Source organism: Dipodomys spectabilis, unplaced genomic scaffold (genome assembly GCF_019054845.1).
Source record: "Dipodomys spectabilis isolate Male_0828 unplaced genomic scaffold, ASM1905484v1 ptg000215l, whole genome shotgun sequence".
Lineage (NCBI taxonomy): Eukaryota > Metazoa > Chordata > Mammalia > Rodentia > Heteromyidae > Dipodomys > Dipodomys spectabilis.
This window is the reverse complement of record NW_024870892.1, coordinates 4,857,441-4,874,714: the sequence shown is the minus strand read 5'-3', so window position 1 is coordinate 4,874,714 and position 17,274 is coordinate 4,857,441. Positions and strand designations below refer to the sequence as shown.

The 17,274-nt window shown below is 44.9% G+C and overlaps 1 protein-coding gene across 2 annotated transcripts in view; it reads left to right on the top strand.

Annotated features, from left to right (window-relative positions):
- Positions 1-16,878, top strand: part of Nalf1 (NALCN channel auxiliary factor 1) — a 452,827-nt gene extending 435,949 nt beyond the window's left edge. Inside the window, exons 3-4 of one of the 2 annotated variants that reach the window (XM_042697223.1) lie at positions 14,982-15,027; positions 16,589-16,660. In XM_042697223.1, coding sequence (XP_042553157.1) covers positions 14,982-15,004 — 23 coding nt within the window. In that variant the 3' untranslated portion in view covers positions 15,005-15,027; positions 16,589-16,660. Of the gene's footprint in view, positions 1-14,981; positions 15,028-16,588 lie in introns of both variants that reach the window. The other variant, XM_042697222.1, reaches the window with a different exon arrangement.
- The last annotated feature ends 396 nt before the right edge of the window (positions 16,879-17,274 follow it).

Below are 17,274 nucleotides of genomic sequence, written 5' to 3'. Positions count from 1 at the left end.
AAGAGAAGGAAGAAAGGAAGAGGAGAAGGAGGAAGTGAACATCTTCTTGCTTTGGGATACCAAATTCACCAGACACAATCTATGAGTTCGTGAATGTATCTGAAGTTCACATGGACAGAAAGACCCTCCTTGACCACCCTTGAAATATGAGGCCTGTGTTTTTTTTAATCTGTGGGTCTCGAGTCTGGGGTGCTGGCTTCCTTTCTCAGTCGGCCATGGGGAACCCCTCTTCCCCCAATCCCAGCCCCGAGCTCCCCTCCCAGTGTGGATTGTTTTTGAGTTGAATGAAAAACGGCTCAGGAGCAGAGCACAAAGCCACATCCATCGGCATCCTTGGGGTTCCCCTGACCCCTCCCCCGTCTGTGAGGGTCTCTGCCTCACCCCCGTTTTGGGGGTCCCACCTTACCCCCTGCTCAGCTTTCTGCTGGGTTCCCAGTCCATAGGGGCAGGTGCCCCTTCCCCCTAGGGAGGCAGGCATTTCCCCCCAACATCTTGTGAAATTACTCGACAGAAAACCCTGCAGTGTCTGAGTGGCCATGGGTGTAGGGCGCAGGCATCTCTGGGGGCCCCATGTCCATGCTGATTGCTTTGCGGAGGGAATGGTGTCCCTGCTCGGTGGACAGGTGTCATCTCTACTACTTGCTGCTGCTGCGGATGTCCACAGGTGCCAGGCCGGGCCGGGACAGCTGTGACTCCAGGAAGGAAGCAGAGACTCCACAGAGGTGGCTGGAGAAGTCCGTGGGCCCGCGGGCTTGTGTTTGCAGTGACTGTGGGATGTTCGAGGGCTCAGCCCTGGCTCCCCACTCCAAATCTCACATTTCCCCAAGTTTGTGGATCTCACACACACACACACACACACACACACACACACACACACACACACTTCAATGCTGAAGCTGTCCAGTCTGGGTGTTTGTGAGCTACCCTAGCTCCTGTCCACTTGGTACAGGAAATATCCACGCATGAGTTTCCCATGGAAGACCAACAGGAACCATCGCCCACATCCCCGGTGGTTTCTGAGAGCCCGAGGCCGCTCCCCATTACATGCTCCCAAGTGACAGCACATAGTGGGACTGCGGTCCACGAAGGCCACTCAGAACACTTTGCACTGAAATAAACTCTCCCAGCAGGAGGAGGTCTGCTGTCCCAACTCCTTTCCAAAAGAAAATAACAAAGGAGGCCATTCCATCCTGCGGGTTGGAAAACACAGCTAGTCCTCTAGGAGCCCCGAGGACATGCTGGGAGCCACCCGCGAGGGAAGTCCTCTGGACCCCCGGATGCCTGCAGGCCTGCATGCCTGGATGAATCTTGGCTTGTTCCTGTTGTTGCCCAGCAAGCCTGGAACCAGAACCACACTCGCCTGCCCGAGGCCATGGCAGGTGTGGGCTCAGCCTGGGACTTCCCCTTTGTCCACCAGTGTGGTGATGAAGTCTGAACCCCCTTGTCCTTCCCTCATCCCTTCTAGAACGCTGACTCAAAGTTGATCACTTTACAGTCATGCCATGGGAAGTACAGAAGTTCTACATCACTAACTCTTCTCCTGAGACATGAACAGATTCCTTTCATACGTACATGTGCATATATGATCATATACACATGCACATATACTACCATATACACACATGCACATAGTATATATGTGCATATGTGTGTGAATACTAACAGATACACACATGCACATATGCACACATACATTATACACACATGCACGTATATTACCATATACACATATGTACACAGTATATGTGTGCATGTATGTATATATACTAACATATACACACATGCAATTTTTCACATATATACACATGCACATGTACTACCACATACACACATCTCTATATACTAACATATACACACATGCACATATACTAACATGTATACACATAACAACATGCACTCACATACACAGATACACTCATTCATGTTTATACATTCATATACACTCTCTCTCCCTCTCTCTCTCTCTCTCTAACACAGACACACACACACACACACACACACACGTGAATCTCCACCTCTGGGTTTATTGAAGTGCTTGGAAGTTCAGAGCATACAAAAATGTCTCCAAATACCAACCGAACACTTCATTGGTAATTGTGGTCATGGTTATTTGGCTCAGTATTGACCGTGCCTTTTCTTTAAGGTGTTCATGTTAATCATCCATAGCCTAAATGTAAGAGTGTTACTTTGTGTGTGAGCACGCGTTGGTTATGGGGCTTGAACTCTGGGCTTGGGCGCTGTCCCTCAGCTCTTCAGCTCAAGGCTAGCGCTCTACCACTTGAGCCACAGTGCCACTTCCGGTTTTCTGGTGGTTTATTGGAGATAGGAGTCTCACAGTCTTTCCTGCCCGGGCTGACTTTGAACCATGATCCTCAGATCTCAGCCTCCTGAGTAACTAGGATTACAGGCGTGAGCCACGGGCCCCTGGTGCATGTGGGGTATGCTCGTGCCCTGCGCTGTGTCTCTGCGCCCTGGGGCCGGGTTCTCAAGGCGGGAGCCAGGGGGAGGTGGGGGGGGGAAGGAAGGACGATGGTGGGGTGGGGATGGAGGACGGGGAGGACCGGAATGGGTAGGGACCCCCGCAGGCTGCGGCAGAGACCCAAATCCTCTCTGCAGAGCCACAGCTGTCCGAACCACGGCTCCTGGGCTTCGCACCCACTCCGCTGCAGAGACGGGGCTCCCCTGGGCCACCCTTTAGACCTGAGATCAGGAATGTTCCAGAACAAGGAATGTGCCACCCTGGCTGGGGGAGGCAAGCCTGTCCGCGCCCCTGCTTGATCCTAGCCGGGCCAGCAGCTCGGGGGATGGAGGGCGCGGGGATGGACGGCTTTCCGCGGGGACTCGGTCAGCTCTGTGCCCGAGCTCACCGCGTGTCTGTGTGCCTGGGGGAAGCAACGGGCACTGCAGGGTGCCTGGATAGGCCTGCGGGGCTGGGGCTCGGGGCGAGGCCTGGGATGTGGGGCAAGGCCTGTGTGGGGCAAGGCCTGGGGTCCAGGGCCAGGCCTGGGGTCCAGGGCCAGGCCTGGGGCGCGCGTAAGGCCTGGGGCACAGGGTGAAGCCTGGGGTCCAGAGCCAGGCCTGGGGCGCGCGTAAGGCCTGGAGCCTGGGACGAGGCCTGGGGCACCAGGCGAGGCTGGGGTCAGGAAAAGCCACATTCACAGCCCAGATCCACCAGCTCTTAGGACAGAAGGTGTCCTCACAAAGGCGAGTTTTAATGGAAGAGATCTGCTCCCCATAAACGTCGCAGGCACGCTTATATTACTGACAGTAGCCTTGTTGGGTCTTGAACCCATGGCCTCACACTCTCACTTGACTTTTTCCACTCAAGACTGCTGCTCGACCACTTGAGCCACACCTGCTTGTCTGGCTTTTTGTTGATTAATTGGAGATAAAAGGAGTCACATGAACTTTCCTACCCAGGCTAGCTTTGAACTTAGATGCTAAACATTCTCTCTTTTCAATCCATTCCCAGAAGCTCATTTGCTTTTGGCCAGGGAAAGCATCTGGGAAAGAGTGCTGGAGCAAGAATGCTGGATTGGGACTCATGCCTGGTCTACACTGGCAGCTCACAGTACTGAGCCTCCAGCTCTCACGGTACTGCGCCTGCCACACACCAGGTACTGAGCCCACACCTCTCACTTAGTCTGCAAGCCTGTGGGTGTCTAGTCCTGCAAGTGCCAAAACACAGTCCCGCTTTGTTGATTCACTGGCAGACGAATGCACAGGCCATAGTTTGCAATCTGAGAACCACACATTCATGTCCAGTATTGTTTCTTCAAGACTGAAATTTAATTGCCTCTCGCGAAGGCAAATTTTTGTGTATGTCACAAGTTCAACAAGATTTGTGGGCAGAAAGCAATTTTTAAAAATGGTAAAAGTAGGAAGAGCTCGGCTCACTGGGTCTAGAAGGTCGGAACCGAGTCGTTATGAGAAAGAAAGATTAGGGACGTTGCTGCTGATCATTTTAAGTTATAAAATGAGGCAATGTTTGGGATGGAGGGAATTCAGAATCACAGTGAAGTTTCACCGTGTTCCCCATGAAGCTTCTAGTTTCTTACCTTTCCATAATTGGAAGATGTTTAGCTCTGAGTGTGCATGTGAACCCTTCACCTTGGGAGCCAGCAGCATTCAGCATGCCTGGTGGAAAAGCCAGCCTCTCACTGAGCTGTCCACTCTACACTGTAAAGAACCTAAAACCTCTCTAAATGATGACATCTACAGGGAAAATTGAATAAAAAGCTACAAGAAAAGGAGAAAAGAAAATGTAGCTCGATAGTTTTGTACCTCTAGGAAAATATACTCCCATTTGGAAATGTGTGTTCTATCACCCCTGTAGGCTTGATTTTATGAACTTCTCTTGTGGGTTTACGAGAAAATATAGGCTAGTAATTTTCCAAAATATTTCAAACAATTTCCCAAATAGCTTTTAAAATTCCAATCTTTGTCCTACAAAAAGAATCATTTTGGAAGTGGTGTGGTGGTTCAAGTGGTACAATGTTAGCCTTGAACTGAAGAGCTCAGGGACAGCACCCAGGCCCAGAGTTCAAGCCCCACGACTGACCAAAAACAAAACAAAACAAAACAAAAAGAATCATCTCTGTCCATTTCCCTCATTCTTTCCACAGGATACATCTCCACAAAAACATCAGCTTTATTGGCAATCCCTCAATTAGCACAAAACCAACCAACAGTGAGCCTCTGGCAGGAGACAGTCCATTGGTGAGACCATGCAGAATCAGAGCTGAGAGGCTGAGCTGTTACCCAGCCCCCTGTAAGTGGTCTTCAGGATGCTGCCCTACAATTTCAGGGAACAGAGTGCTCACTGAGAATGGCCTTGTGAATGAGGGAAGACTCTGTCAGGGGCTTTCTTTTCTTTCTTTTGTGGTGCTATTAAGGAAGGCCTAAATATAGTCTCGCACTCTGCAAAGCAGGGGCTCTATCACTTGAACCATGCCTCCAGCCCTTTTTGGCATTGGTTATTTTCAAGGTAGGGTTGTGATACTCTTACTTACACTACTTAAACTTCTTGGTGTTAGTGGGAATGCCCAGGCAGGCCTGGAACTGCCATTACCACCACCACCACCCCACCCCACTTTCCACTTCACTAGTTTGAGGACCTTCAGGGACTCTTGACTCCTGCTTTTCTAACATGATATCACAGCATTAAAATTTAGCTGGTAAGGAAACTGGAGAGTAAAGGTGTTAAGATGCTTTCCCAGGTTGAGAAGAAAGCTAGCCACACTTGGCATTTTCTGTCTAGTAGAGTGCGTAGCTCTTCGGGACCTTTTCTTTTTGCCAGAATTTTGTATTACAATGGAGTCGTTTTAGTCCTTTTAATTGTGACTTTCTTATTACTTGCTTGACTCCAGAGGGTTATAAACCATATCTCTGCTTCTACTGTATACTAAAATATTTACTATAACGGGAAGAAACTTATAAGAATAAATGGGGTGAGTCTAGATTTATGTTCTTTCTCCTCCATAATTTTTCTTTCCAATTAAAAAGCTCATGTTGCTTCCTTTCCCCTTAAATACTTTTTTTCTTGCATTTTTACTCACTCCAAGAAAAAAAAATCACTAAAACCTTTGTGTTCAGTTTTTAATCCTCCCTTAACAAAAGGACACAAGCTTGATGGCTTTTACTATGGTGTAGTTCTGGAGGTCAGAAACTCAAGCTAGCTGGGGTGGTATTCCCACAGTGCCTGCAGGACACCTTGTCCCTGGCCCCTACTTCCATAACTATTTCTCAACCTTTAATAAAGATAGTCAGCAAACTCAGCTTCCTGAAGTTTTAGAAAACAGATCCCTATTTCTTTGCTGGCATGCAGCAGCAATTGTCATGGTGCCGAAGCCACATACATCCCTCAGCATCCTTCCACCCCCTTCAAAGCCAGGAATGGTGAGCAAGTCCAATAACATCCCATCTTCCCTCCAGCCTGCTCCTCCTGCCTGGTGAACCTCCTGTGACTAGGTTAGCACCTTGTAGATGGTCCTCAGGTAGCAACCTATTTCCTTGTGCATTCATCATCTCTGTCTCTCACAGACTATAAAATGTATACCTGTTCTAGATGGACACATAGATAGGTACACAGATAGACATATCCTGTTGTCATGTCTATCTATGTGAGTGGATGTCAGTTGGGAAATATGGATGCATAGCTGTCACCGGCTCTAGTATAAGGTCTAGAGACAGATCCAGCTGTGTCCCATCACCTCTGAACCTCCTTTTCTATCTCTGAGTTGATTCATAAGCTGAATTTCATGATCACCTCTCCCCGTAACAACTTCAGCAGCAGGAGGTCCCTCAGCCTCAATCATGGTGGACATGTCTTGTGCTGGTGTCTCCTATCCACACATGAACACACAGAGGAGGCAGGATATAATCCTTTGTCAGGAAATCTCCTCTTTGTGTGTGTGTGTGTGTGTGTGTTCACGCGCGCATGTGTGCACACAAGTGTGAAAGAGGGGAAGATGGTTAACCCCACCTGAACTGCACGCCTGGAGTCAGGAAGGAAGGAAAGACTCTTTGCCAAATATAAATCTAAGTGCCTTGCCTAGAAGAGATAAGGGATGTTCAGAAAACTTGAAACAAGGAAGCCATGTAAATTTCCCAGAAGCCTCTTCTGATGAATGGCAGAAGGAAGCCCAGCCACACCTCCGCAGTTGGTTGTTGTCATTAACAATAATGTGTTCCAAACCAGCATCACCTAGCACCCAGCACTCACCTTCTTGGGATGCTATTCTAGGCAGTAGAGCGGGTCTTCTTAAAACCTAATCATTTTGATCATATATTCTAAAATGCCACATCATTCTTTTATAAAGTCGTATTCATTATTATATTTCTATCAGAAATCAAATACAGTTGGTAAGTACAAATGTGGAAAAAAAATAGATGAGGAAGCCATACGGTACCAATAGGAAAATAAAATTCCGTAGCATCAGTAGTGTTTTGCATCATTAAATAAGACTGCAAAGCATCATAGCACATCTGCACAAGATCACTGTAGATGAGCATCATGTAAATTACATTTAGGATAGCTTCTCATTTCCCTTGTTTACTACGTGAGAAAATGATACTGGAAATGCATGTCTATACTTACATACAGCCAATCATTTCCTTATTTTCTTGAAAAAAATTCCTTGAATTGGATGGAGAAGGTCAAAGGGCTTGAAAAATGTCATTTGATATTTTTTGCCAAAAGTCCAGAATGTTTACAACTTGATAGCATCTCCCCAGCGCATATTTTCCTCCCGGCTCTGACTCCTGCTGCAGACACAGGGTCAGTGCTTTTTATAGAGGTAGGGTGCTTCCAATTTTGCCCTTCAGCATTTGTCTTGAACAAAGTCATTTTCTTAAAAGCACAACTTTGCAAAACACTTCATGTTTCACAGACCCATGAATCAGATTATGAATATGATTTCTCCCTAGCTCATGAAAACAATGCATATTTCTGAAGTCCAGCACTGTTTATGAGGTGTTTACAAGGCCTTGAAATTGTTACCAGGCATAGGCATGTAGCTGCGTGGACGCGGCCCTGCGGTGATTTTGTGCGCAAGATTACACAGAGTCTGGTTTTTCTTTTAAAAAGTAAAGCAGGAAATGTCTGTGTACTAACTACCCTAGAGGATCAAAGCATTAACAATACTGTCTCTCCCATTACAGCTGATGGCTTGATCCACCACAGCCATGGAATAATTCATATAGTTTCCTGTTTTTAGAAATTTTTCCTCTACATGCTCCTCATTAGCAGGGATTTTCAATTTTCAAAAGACTGTAGGTAATGCGCATTTGGCGATACCAATGTGTGATATGTCCCTGCTTCCCACCATACCCTTCCACAGAGATAAACAACTAAACATAACTAAGAAGAGCAGAGAATAAGTCATCTTCCTGAGAAGGAACATATGGTTTTCTTTATGTGGCTTCTTGGATGATGAGCTGAAGGAAACCATCCCTGAGCTAGATAGCACTCAGCGTGATGTGAGAAACGTCCACGAGAAAGGTCCAATTTCCTCGCATCTTTCTGAAATATAAATTCACATGGAGCTCTTAAATTTCTTTCATCTCCGAAGCTCTTCATGAAACTCCTTCAAGGCCCTTCCCAAGTGTGAAAGAAATCCAGCCTGAGAAGGGAAAGCGCATTGCAAGTGTTTGGGATGGTGGGGAAGTGGGAAGGAGTCGTGGGTTTTCTTTCCTCCCTGATGACTCTCTCCATCTGCAGCCTGTGAGTCTGGTCCTTGGTAACTTACTAGAATAGAGAAATGGAACAGGGCTTCAGTCCTTCGGCCAGGACTCCCTGCCCAGCTCTGTGTGGACACACCCAGCTTGCCTGCCTTGGCTCCCCTCTCCTCCAACAATCCCCAGGCTTTCTGGATATCATTCTGGAAAGTTCCACCGAGCATCAAGGCAGCCCTCTGAGGATTCATTAGAACTAGAGTGGAAAATTAGATGTATTTGGTGAATGTACATTCTGTGTCCATTATCCTTTTTTTTGCCCTTTTCTCAGAATGTATTTTTCATAATTAAAAACAACCACAGAGACCGTTTCTCAGGAAAATAACAATGTGAAATGTGATATCTGACAGCGTGTGTTGGGTTTCTGTTTAGACTATAGCCTCTCTGGCTGCAGACAGTCTTTGTTCTAGCAAAAGGCTGGAGAGGTTTGAGAACATTGGTTGAGGAAATTCTCTGCTTAGCTTCAAGACATTTCAAATGCCCAATTTATTTCTAACCTTCCTGTATGGTCTTAATGAAGGAATAAATTTCTGTATCTCTTTTTTGCCATTCCAATGTGGCCTTTGATTGTAATTTCATTTAGGATCATTCTTCAGGGTTAGAGCAATGAAACCACTAATATGCTGTTAGCGTTCAACTCTGCATTTGCAATGCTGAACCAGGACCACGCAAGTTCTGAAGAGTCTGGGATACATTTCTCCCTGACATATTCACAATCACCCCTACATGTGTGGGGGTTAGACCCAAGAACCCCAGGATACCAAGATCTATGGATGCATGGGTAGTTTATACAAAGCATTATGTTTATATAATTACATGTTCACACATTACAGTTTATATAAAACACTATGCTTATACAAAGCAGTATGGTTGGTAGTGTTTTTATTGTCATTTGCTTCCTTAATACATAGTGAATATCTAGAATAATGTGAAAAGGCTTATGAACTTTTGTAACTACTGACAAAAGCAAAGTTTCTATAGTAAAATAATAAGAATATCTGTACCAGACACATACATCTTTGGGTGACCTTCTGATTAGGCAAAAATACATAAACATAAAAACCAATCATTATTTGCTCAAGGCAACATTAAAAAATTAAAAGAATATATAACATGATACAAAGAAAATAAACCTGGAGTAGTAACTTTATAAAGACCACATTCTTGAACATATATAAAAACACCATAAAATTAGTGACAAAAGTCCTTTCTAACATATACCCAAAACTAAAGTTAAAATAAAGCAAAGTATAAAGCACAGAAGATATTCAGATAAAAATATAAATTACAACTACAAAATTTGTAAAGCCACTAGACACAAAAAGTCAGAGAACTGGAGATTCTTAGGTGAAAATGGGGAACAATAATTTCTTTACTTTTGTAAGAGAAAAATTTAAGTGAGTAAAGTGGTCTTCAGTTCAGTATGGGCAAAAGAGAATCATAGAAAATTAATAAAAAGATGAAGAAAATTTAAGCAAATGAGGAAATCAATTCATAAACCTGCAAACAAGAGCTGTACCATTGAATGCAACCATAACATAACTGAAAATAAAACCACAATTCTAATTGAGGACAAAGGTGGACAGAAATAAAATACTGACAGTAAGGAAAGGAATATAGACAAACAAGTGCTGTATAATGAAAAATCTCAGCGATCAAACACTATAAATATATCTTTTCATAAAATAAGTTATTTTATACATCTATGAACGATAATCATTGATGCAAAATGGGTTTGAAAGTTTAGTAACCATAAGAGAAATTAAAGAAATTATTAAAGTTACTCTTGAGAGAGTACTTCAAGAACTTTCTAAATTCTGTGTCACATTATCTGCTTTAAAGGCATAAATGTTGATGTTTATAATACTACATTATATATTATATATAATCTCACTTGGTCATATATGTAATCTAAAATAAATAATAGAAAGTCAACTACAGAATAGTATTCTCTTGCATAGTTTTACGTCAGATATACTTCTTTAAAAATTTTTTGTTGGTTGTGGAGCTTGAACTCAGGCCTTGGCCCTGCCCTTGAACGCTTTTGCTCAAGGCTAGTGCTCTACCACTTTGAGCCACAGCACCACTTCTGGTTTGATTCAATTTCTCCTGGGCTGGCTTAGAAACATGCTTCTCAGAGCTCAGCCTCCTGAGTAGCTAAGATAAAAGGTGTGAGCAACTGGTGCCAGCCAGATACATTTTTATATGTCAGTATAAATATATATCTAAATTATATGGTGTGTGTGTGTGTGTGTGTGCATGTGTGTGTGTGTGTGTGTGTGCATGTGTGTGTGTGTGTGTGTGTGTGTGTGTGTGTGTGTGTGTGAAGGCACATGCATTGATAAAATGGGCTGGAAATTTCTTCTTTTCTTGTCATTTTAACAATGGCATAAATGTGAGCTTTTACCATTTGCCAGACACTAGTCTAAACAGCTTATATGTGGTATTTTATCTTCACACACACACACACACATTAGATTAGTACAATAAAATAACAATATTCATTATTATTGCTCAATGCAAACAGCAAGTAATGATTCATTGCAAACAGAACCTTTTGTAAGCAAAATGTCTCAGAACATTTCACTTCCTGAAAGTTGCTTTCTTTTTTCTTTTCTAACCCTAATCATCTATGTATTTGTGCAATGAGGTTATTGCTGATAGTTTATTTTCAGTTGGAAATGTGTGCTTAGACTTTCTGTGATGGTGACTTAGAGTTAGGTTTTGTAGAGAGTCCTCCTGGGACCTGCCCGGCCTAAGGCTGTGTGACTCGGGTGAGATCCCCATATCCACACACCCACGGGAGCTCAAGGTGGCACATGGTGCTTTCTACCACACAGAGGACAGGAAATCATTTCCTCAGAAGGCTGTGTGTCCTTGATATATAGAACTGTGGTCCACAAGCCAGCAGGACAGAGAAGAGCCATGTAGCCCAGAGAAGAGCAAAAGGTTCTACCACATCCCAACTGAAGAAATGAAGGGATGCAGAGGCAACAACCAAACCTCTTGGGAAGGAGGAAGAGGACAGGGGATGCACGCAACCAACCAACTGCTGGGGCCTGGGAGAGGTGAGGCTCACGCAGCTGGGGGGAATGTCTGCCAGGCTTCCACCCTGGGCTCCACTGACCCCTGACCTGGCTCTTGGGACAGGCGGGAGGCCAGTGTGGACCTGAGGAAGAAGCCACCAGCCATTGGGCATCTCCCTCCTGACTCGGCTCCAAAGGAAGCTGGTAGAGTAAGTCTTTCAGGGAAAGAGCTGGTTTTCAGATAGAAGAGAGGCTGTGAGGAAGCAAGCCCCGTAGAGCAGGCCTGGTAGGCTGGCCAGGGCCGGGGGGGGCTTGTGAGGAGGTGCACCATGCCGCGGAGGCTCTCCTAATCGCCTCCTCTCACCCTGCCCGCCCCCAAACCGGGCAGCTTGGCACCCGCCCTCTGGGACAGATGCTGCATGGAATCATTGGGGAAGCTGCATTCACCTAAAGGCAGAATTTTAAAAGTTTCCACATCTGTATGCCTCATAAAGGCTCTACAACACATCTTCTTGTCAAGCATCCTACTTACGTGTCTGATTTCAGTGGTTTTAATAAGGGACAACATGAAAAACAGAGAGACAAGCAGAAAAGGAGAACAATATAAATGAAAGAGAGGAAAGAATGTTAGTTCAAGGAGTGAAACACAGTAAATGATAACATTTCAAGGATCCTCAGAATAAATGCATGCATACTACATAAATATATTCATATGTTATACCTATATAAATGTAGAATATGCAAATATATACATATGTAACTGAGGAATTGTGTATCTACTTATCCTTGTGCGATACTTGTCTAGTAACTGGGAAAGGAGAACAGTAGTACTTCAAAAGCAACTTCAAGATCACAAGAAAGAGTCCCTCAGCAAGATTATTACATATCAAAGAATGCTAAGCCTTCCAGAAAACCGAGGAATATAAATAAGTGACATAAAGTGGGTAAGATCCAAAAATTAAAGGACATATTCTGGCGTCTAGCCATGAAGCATGGAAGCAATGTCTGAATGGATTTGGAGGATGACAACTCATAAACCAGACTTCCATACCCAGACACACAATCAAATAGATATGATGCAGAATAATGTCCCCATTGAGCGTTTGCAGTTGAAGACATGGGAAACTGCAGACCAGCAGGAGCAGGAATGGGGCACAGAGCACAGGAACAGGAAAAGTGTGGGAAAGAAACAGCTCAAGCTCACGATGAACCATCTTGTGGCTCCGGTTAGAAAAGGCTCCCATCTAAAGAGAGTCCCTGGAGTCCCTCAGTGGGAATGCAAATTAGTGCAACCATTATGCCACACAGTAGGGAGGTTCTTCAACACATGAGAAATAGGACCTCCATAGCATCCAACAGTCCCACGGCTGGCCCAAAGGAAATGAGATCAGTATGTCGAAGAGACAGCTGCACCTACTAGAATACTATCCCAAAACAGTGATGAAAGAATGAAGCTGTCTCATCCCCCAACAACACGGATGGGCCTGGACATCTGTTTATTAAGGGGAACCAGCCAGGCATGAAAAAACAAATTCTACACGTTCTCACCTATACAAGGAATTAGACAAAGAAAGAAGTTGTTCTCAAAATTAAGAATTCAATGGCTCTTATGGAAGGCTGGGGAGATTAGCCAGGAGAGAAGATGGGAAAGAGGTTGAACAGTAGTAGCAAGTTCCAATGGGAGAAAAGGCAGTTCTGAAGAAAAGAGACATGTCTGTGATGCCAGATACTTGGGAAGAGAGAATGGTAGAACACCGGGGCATGGCTAGCAAGAGCCTCTATCCAACACGAAATAAAACCCGAAGAGCTGGCCATAGCTCAAGTGGTAGAGTGTTTCCCTGGTAAGTACTGTTGTGGGTTAGGCTACCAAGAGAGACACAGTACAGCTGATAGAAAGTCTTTATTACTGGCTGGGACTAAAAGTAGTTCTGAGTCCCCTGTTATGGCTGCTTTGAAGCAAAAATTTACATCCTTGTAAAGGATGTAACAGCTATTTCCTGCAGGTGCAAGCCAAACGTGAAGTTACAGAAGCCAGACGAGGCTAGAAGCATTGAGTGGGAGCAGCATGACCTGTTCCTATAATTTGTCTCTATGACCTTGGAACATAAATGGTACACTGGCTGCATGTATCTTTAAATGTCAAATCATCAGGAACTAGACCCACAGGTGGGGGTGCAGTCCATTCTTTAAAATGGAGTGATCAAAGCCAATGGAGTTACAGAAGCCAAGAGTAAACTCTAAGACTGTGAGGATTAATAAGGCCTATCACAGTCCAAGGCCCTGGGTTCAATCTAGACAAAGGACTTGAATATTTTCACTGAAAGGAAATGTTAAGCTTGGGAAGATATGCATGTTTAAACTGACTGAAATGTGATAGAAGAGATCCATGTTTGGGAACATCACATGATGCACCGCAAAGAGGTAACGCTGTTATGTGTCTATGTAACCTGTAGATTCGAATGTAACTGAAAAAGAATCCTAGGAAGGTGTTTGTGAACTGCTTCCAGGGTTGGGGGGTGGGGTTAGCTCAGCCTTAGGTACAGAAGCCATCAGTGTGGATGGGCAGGTGCAGGCCCCACAGGGCCTGCCTTGGGGAGGGGAGCTGGCAGGTACCATACCTGGCACAGATGAATCCACACGATCGAGGGTGAATTAGTGAGCAGGTGGAATTGAGCCTTCGGGGTGAGCACAGGGTGTAGAGGGAGAAACTGCAGTGACTGAGCATCTGTACTCTGCTGGTGGTGTCCCATCCCGGAGCGTGAATGGCTGATCACACTGTGTCAGGGGATGGAGATGGCTCCGAGGGGAGTGAATTTACTGGAAGAGAAGGGGAGGATGAAGGTTTTCCCTCCAAATTTTCTGAGGAGAAATCCTACAGGTGGTGTTAAAAAAATAATAAAAGCAAGAAAAATATGAAATATACTTTCAAAACCAGTGCTAAAAGAGGTGCAGTTATTTACACCAGGGAAGTATTTGAGATGAAGCGTATAGAAGAGATGATTTTTTATTGTTTTGCTAAACAGCCTCTGGAATGATTTGAGCATTAGCATGTGTGCATATATCACACTAAACAAAAACTGTCATCAGAATGTGCAGAGGGCTCAGGCACTAATGGCTCACACTCGGAAAGTTGAGATCTAAGGATTGAGGTTCAAAACCAGCCTGGCAGGAAAGTCCATGACAGTCTTATCTCCAATTAAGCACCAAAAAAGGCTGGAAGTAGAGCTGTGGATCAAGTGGTAGAGAGCCAACCTTGAGCAAAACAGCTCAGGGATAGTGCCCAGGTCTTAATCTCAAGCCCCATAACCAGTACATTAAAACAAATGCAGAGGGCAAAAAAGAAAGATTATGAGTTGTGCCAGTCAAAAGGAAGCTTTCTTTTATTGGTCTGTATTAAATGCATCATTCTTTCTGGAAAACACTTTAGTTGTAAATTATCATGTCAACTTTGGAACAACTTTTGAGGAGAGTCTTGCTTACATGACATTGTTAGATTCTGGCTCACATTCTACCATGTTATTCTAAATGGCCTGTGGATTCTTGTTTTTATAGTTGCCATATAAACTTCTTAAGTTGCAGAATATAGCATCGGGTAACACCCATTTCAATAAATAGCCTCCCAATGAGGTATCTTATGTGAGAAAAGAAAATATCATACAATAAAAAAATGTCGGAGCTGCAGACCTCATTAATTCAGTTTTTTTTCCATATTCTTCCTAGGCGAAGGTGAAGTTTACCTTTGAATGCCTAAGAAGAAATGAATATTGTAAGCATCATTATAAAGATATCGTGGCTATTTCTTTAACAGAAACTGAAGACCGAAGCATATATTATTTTTAAAAGATTCTTTTTGTTTAAGCAAATCTCTGTACTTAGTTTCTTCATGTCATCAATGCTTATTAAATCCCTCCTTTGTTTTATGTGTTCTGCCGCATGTGTAGAATCCAGTGCTGCTAATGTGTAGCTTATGGTTTTAAGATGGCTGCCGGACAAAGCAGCAGCCATGGAAATGGGCAACTGTGGCCAAAAGGAAATGGGATGACATTCACCAGGAGCCTTTGTGCAGGCTTCACCTAGGAATTTCCATTTGAGCCACTCCTAGGAACACAGTGAGCAGAAGCACTCCACCATGGGAGAAATCCCCGGAAGAAAAAGCAGTCTGGTTAGGGGTGCAGACCGGGGTTCCCTGGGAAAGGGGCAGTGGCCCCGGGTTGCAGGGAGGCTAAATAGTGAGTCTGGATATCAAGAAAAGCTTTCTAGATTTCATGACTTGGGTGTGGCTGTGAAATGCCACCGATAACTATCATTATTCACAATCGCCTGGCATTTTCGAGTCATTCAGTCATTACAAGTCTACTGTGGAAAGTTTTCAGATAGGAAAATCATGTGAAAAAGTCTCTAACACCCATGTGAGACACAGTTTAGTGGGCTGAAAACTCAAGGGCCCCGTGGCTTACATAGCCATGCAGAAGTCTTGTATAAAACACAGCAAGGCGCATACCTGATGGGGAAGATCGCTTTAAGCTTTTCATCACTTTGGAAGTGTCAGTGCATGCATTTATCAAGTGGGAACAATTCATAGGAACAATCAGAGAAAGAAGAGGGAAAGGAGAGAATGAGAGATTTATTAAGGAGAGAGAGAACCACTAAAAGGCCAAGTCTCAGATCCATTGGAAGGAAGGGGACATGAAGAGCCAGAAGATGTCTGACTCCAGCAGGTCAGACACCAGTTAGGAGAGGCTGAAATCCAGGAGGCAACCAACAGCATGGCGAACAAAAGAAGAAAGGGAAGATGTAGGAAATACACCAAGTGCCTGACCTCCCCCTATACACCCACAGGTAGCCAGGCCCTTTCACAAGGCCCAGGGAGGATCAGGAGGGGAAAAGAAGCAGCAAATACGACCCCTGGAACTATGAGATTGTGATGGACCAGCACAAAGCCCACTCATGTGCATGCAAGGCATTGCATTACTTGATCCCATTCCTGTGAAAAGAAAAAAGAGTGGCGGAAGGTGCCTGGTCTCTGGTCTCCTCTGGTGTCTGAAGCGGATCCAGAAACTACTTGATTCCAAAATCAAAGCAATGAGAATGTTTCCTCGTGTCTTCGCAACAGCCCAGCACCTTGTTGGCCAGGCTGACAGGAGTATGAGCAAGCACCACAAGCACACTGATCTGTGGACTGTTGTCTGCTGTGTTGACCTCCCTAGACTAAAATAATAATAAGTGTTTAAGAGCTTTGGTGGCTGAGGTTGCTCCCCTAGGAGCTTCTCGGGGTGTCTGTCTCTCCCCACCCCTATTTCTCACCTTCTGCTCTCTTCCTCCTGCAGGGCTCTATGAACCCTTCTTCACCAATGCTGAACCCGAATGCTGTGACATCAGGAGAGAGGAGCAGCCCAGCCATCCGCGCAGAGCGGCCGCAGGCCGGAGAGACTCGTGTCACAGGACCTCGCTCACGGTGTCCTCGGCCACAAGACTGTGCCACGGCAGACTCAGACTGTACGTCCTGGTCCTCATCCTGCTGCACTCCGTGCTCACCGCCTCTGTGGCGCTCAACACCACAGGCCTCGGCGTGGGAGGTCTACCCACACTGGAAGAAAACCCGGCCAACGAGGACTGACCGGGACCTGGCCAGGGACCTGCCCCGGACCTGCCTCTCCACGCTTACAGCTGGCCCACCAGGAAAATGCACCTGCTGTCCAACGGAACAGAAACCGGGTGCTTTTACCGTCTCATCACTTCTTGCAAGGCCTCTAGGGTACCATTTCAAAGATCCACAAGATCCCACACAAGGACACAATCGCAGCTTTTTCATGGACTACAAAAGGCTCTGAAGTGACTCAATTTCTCACACCATTTTATACGCTGTGTTTTAATGTTTGCAGGTTTTCTTTGCTTCCGTTCCGGTTTCGGGTTTTCTTTTTCTGCACTTGTTAATACAGGATTTATTTTCGGGATGGTTTTTTTTTTTTTTCCTCAGAGGTAAAACTAAGTCTTTTCACCGTCTTCTCTCTAT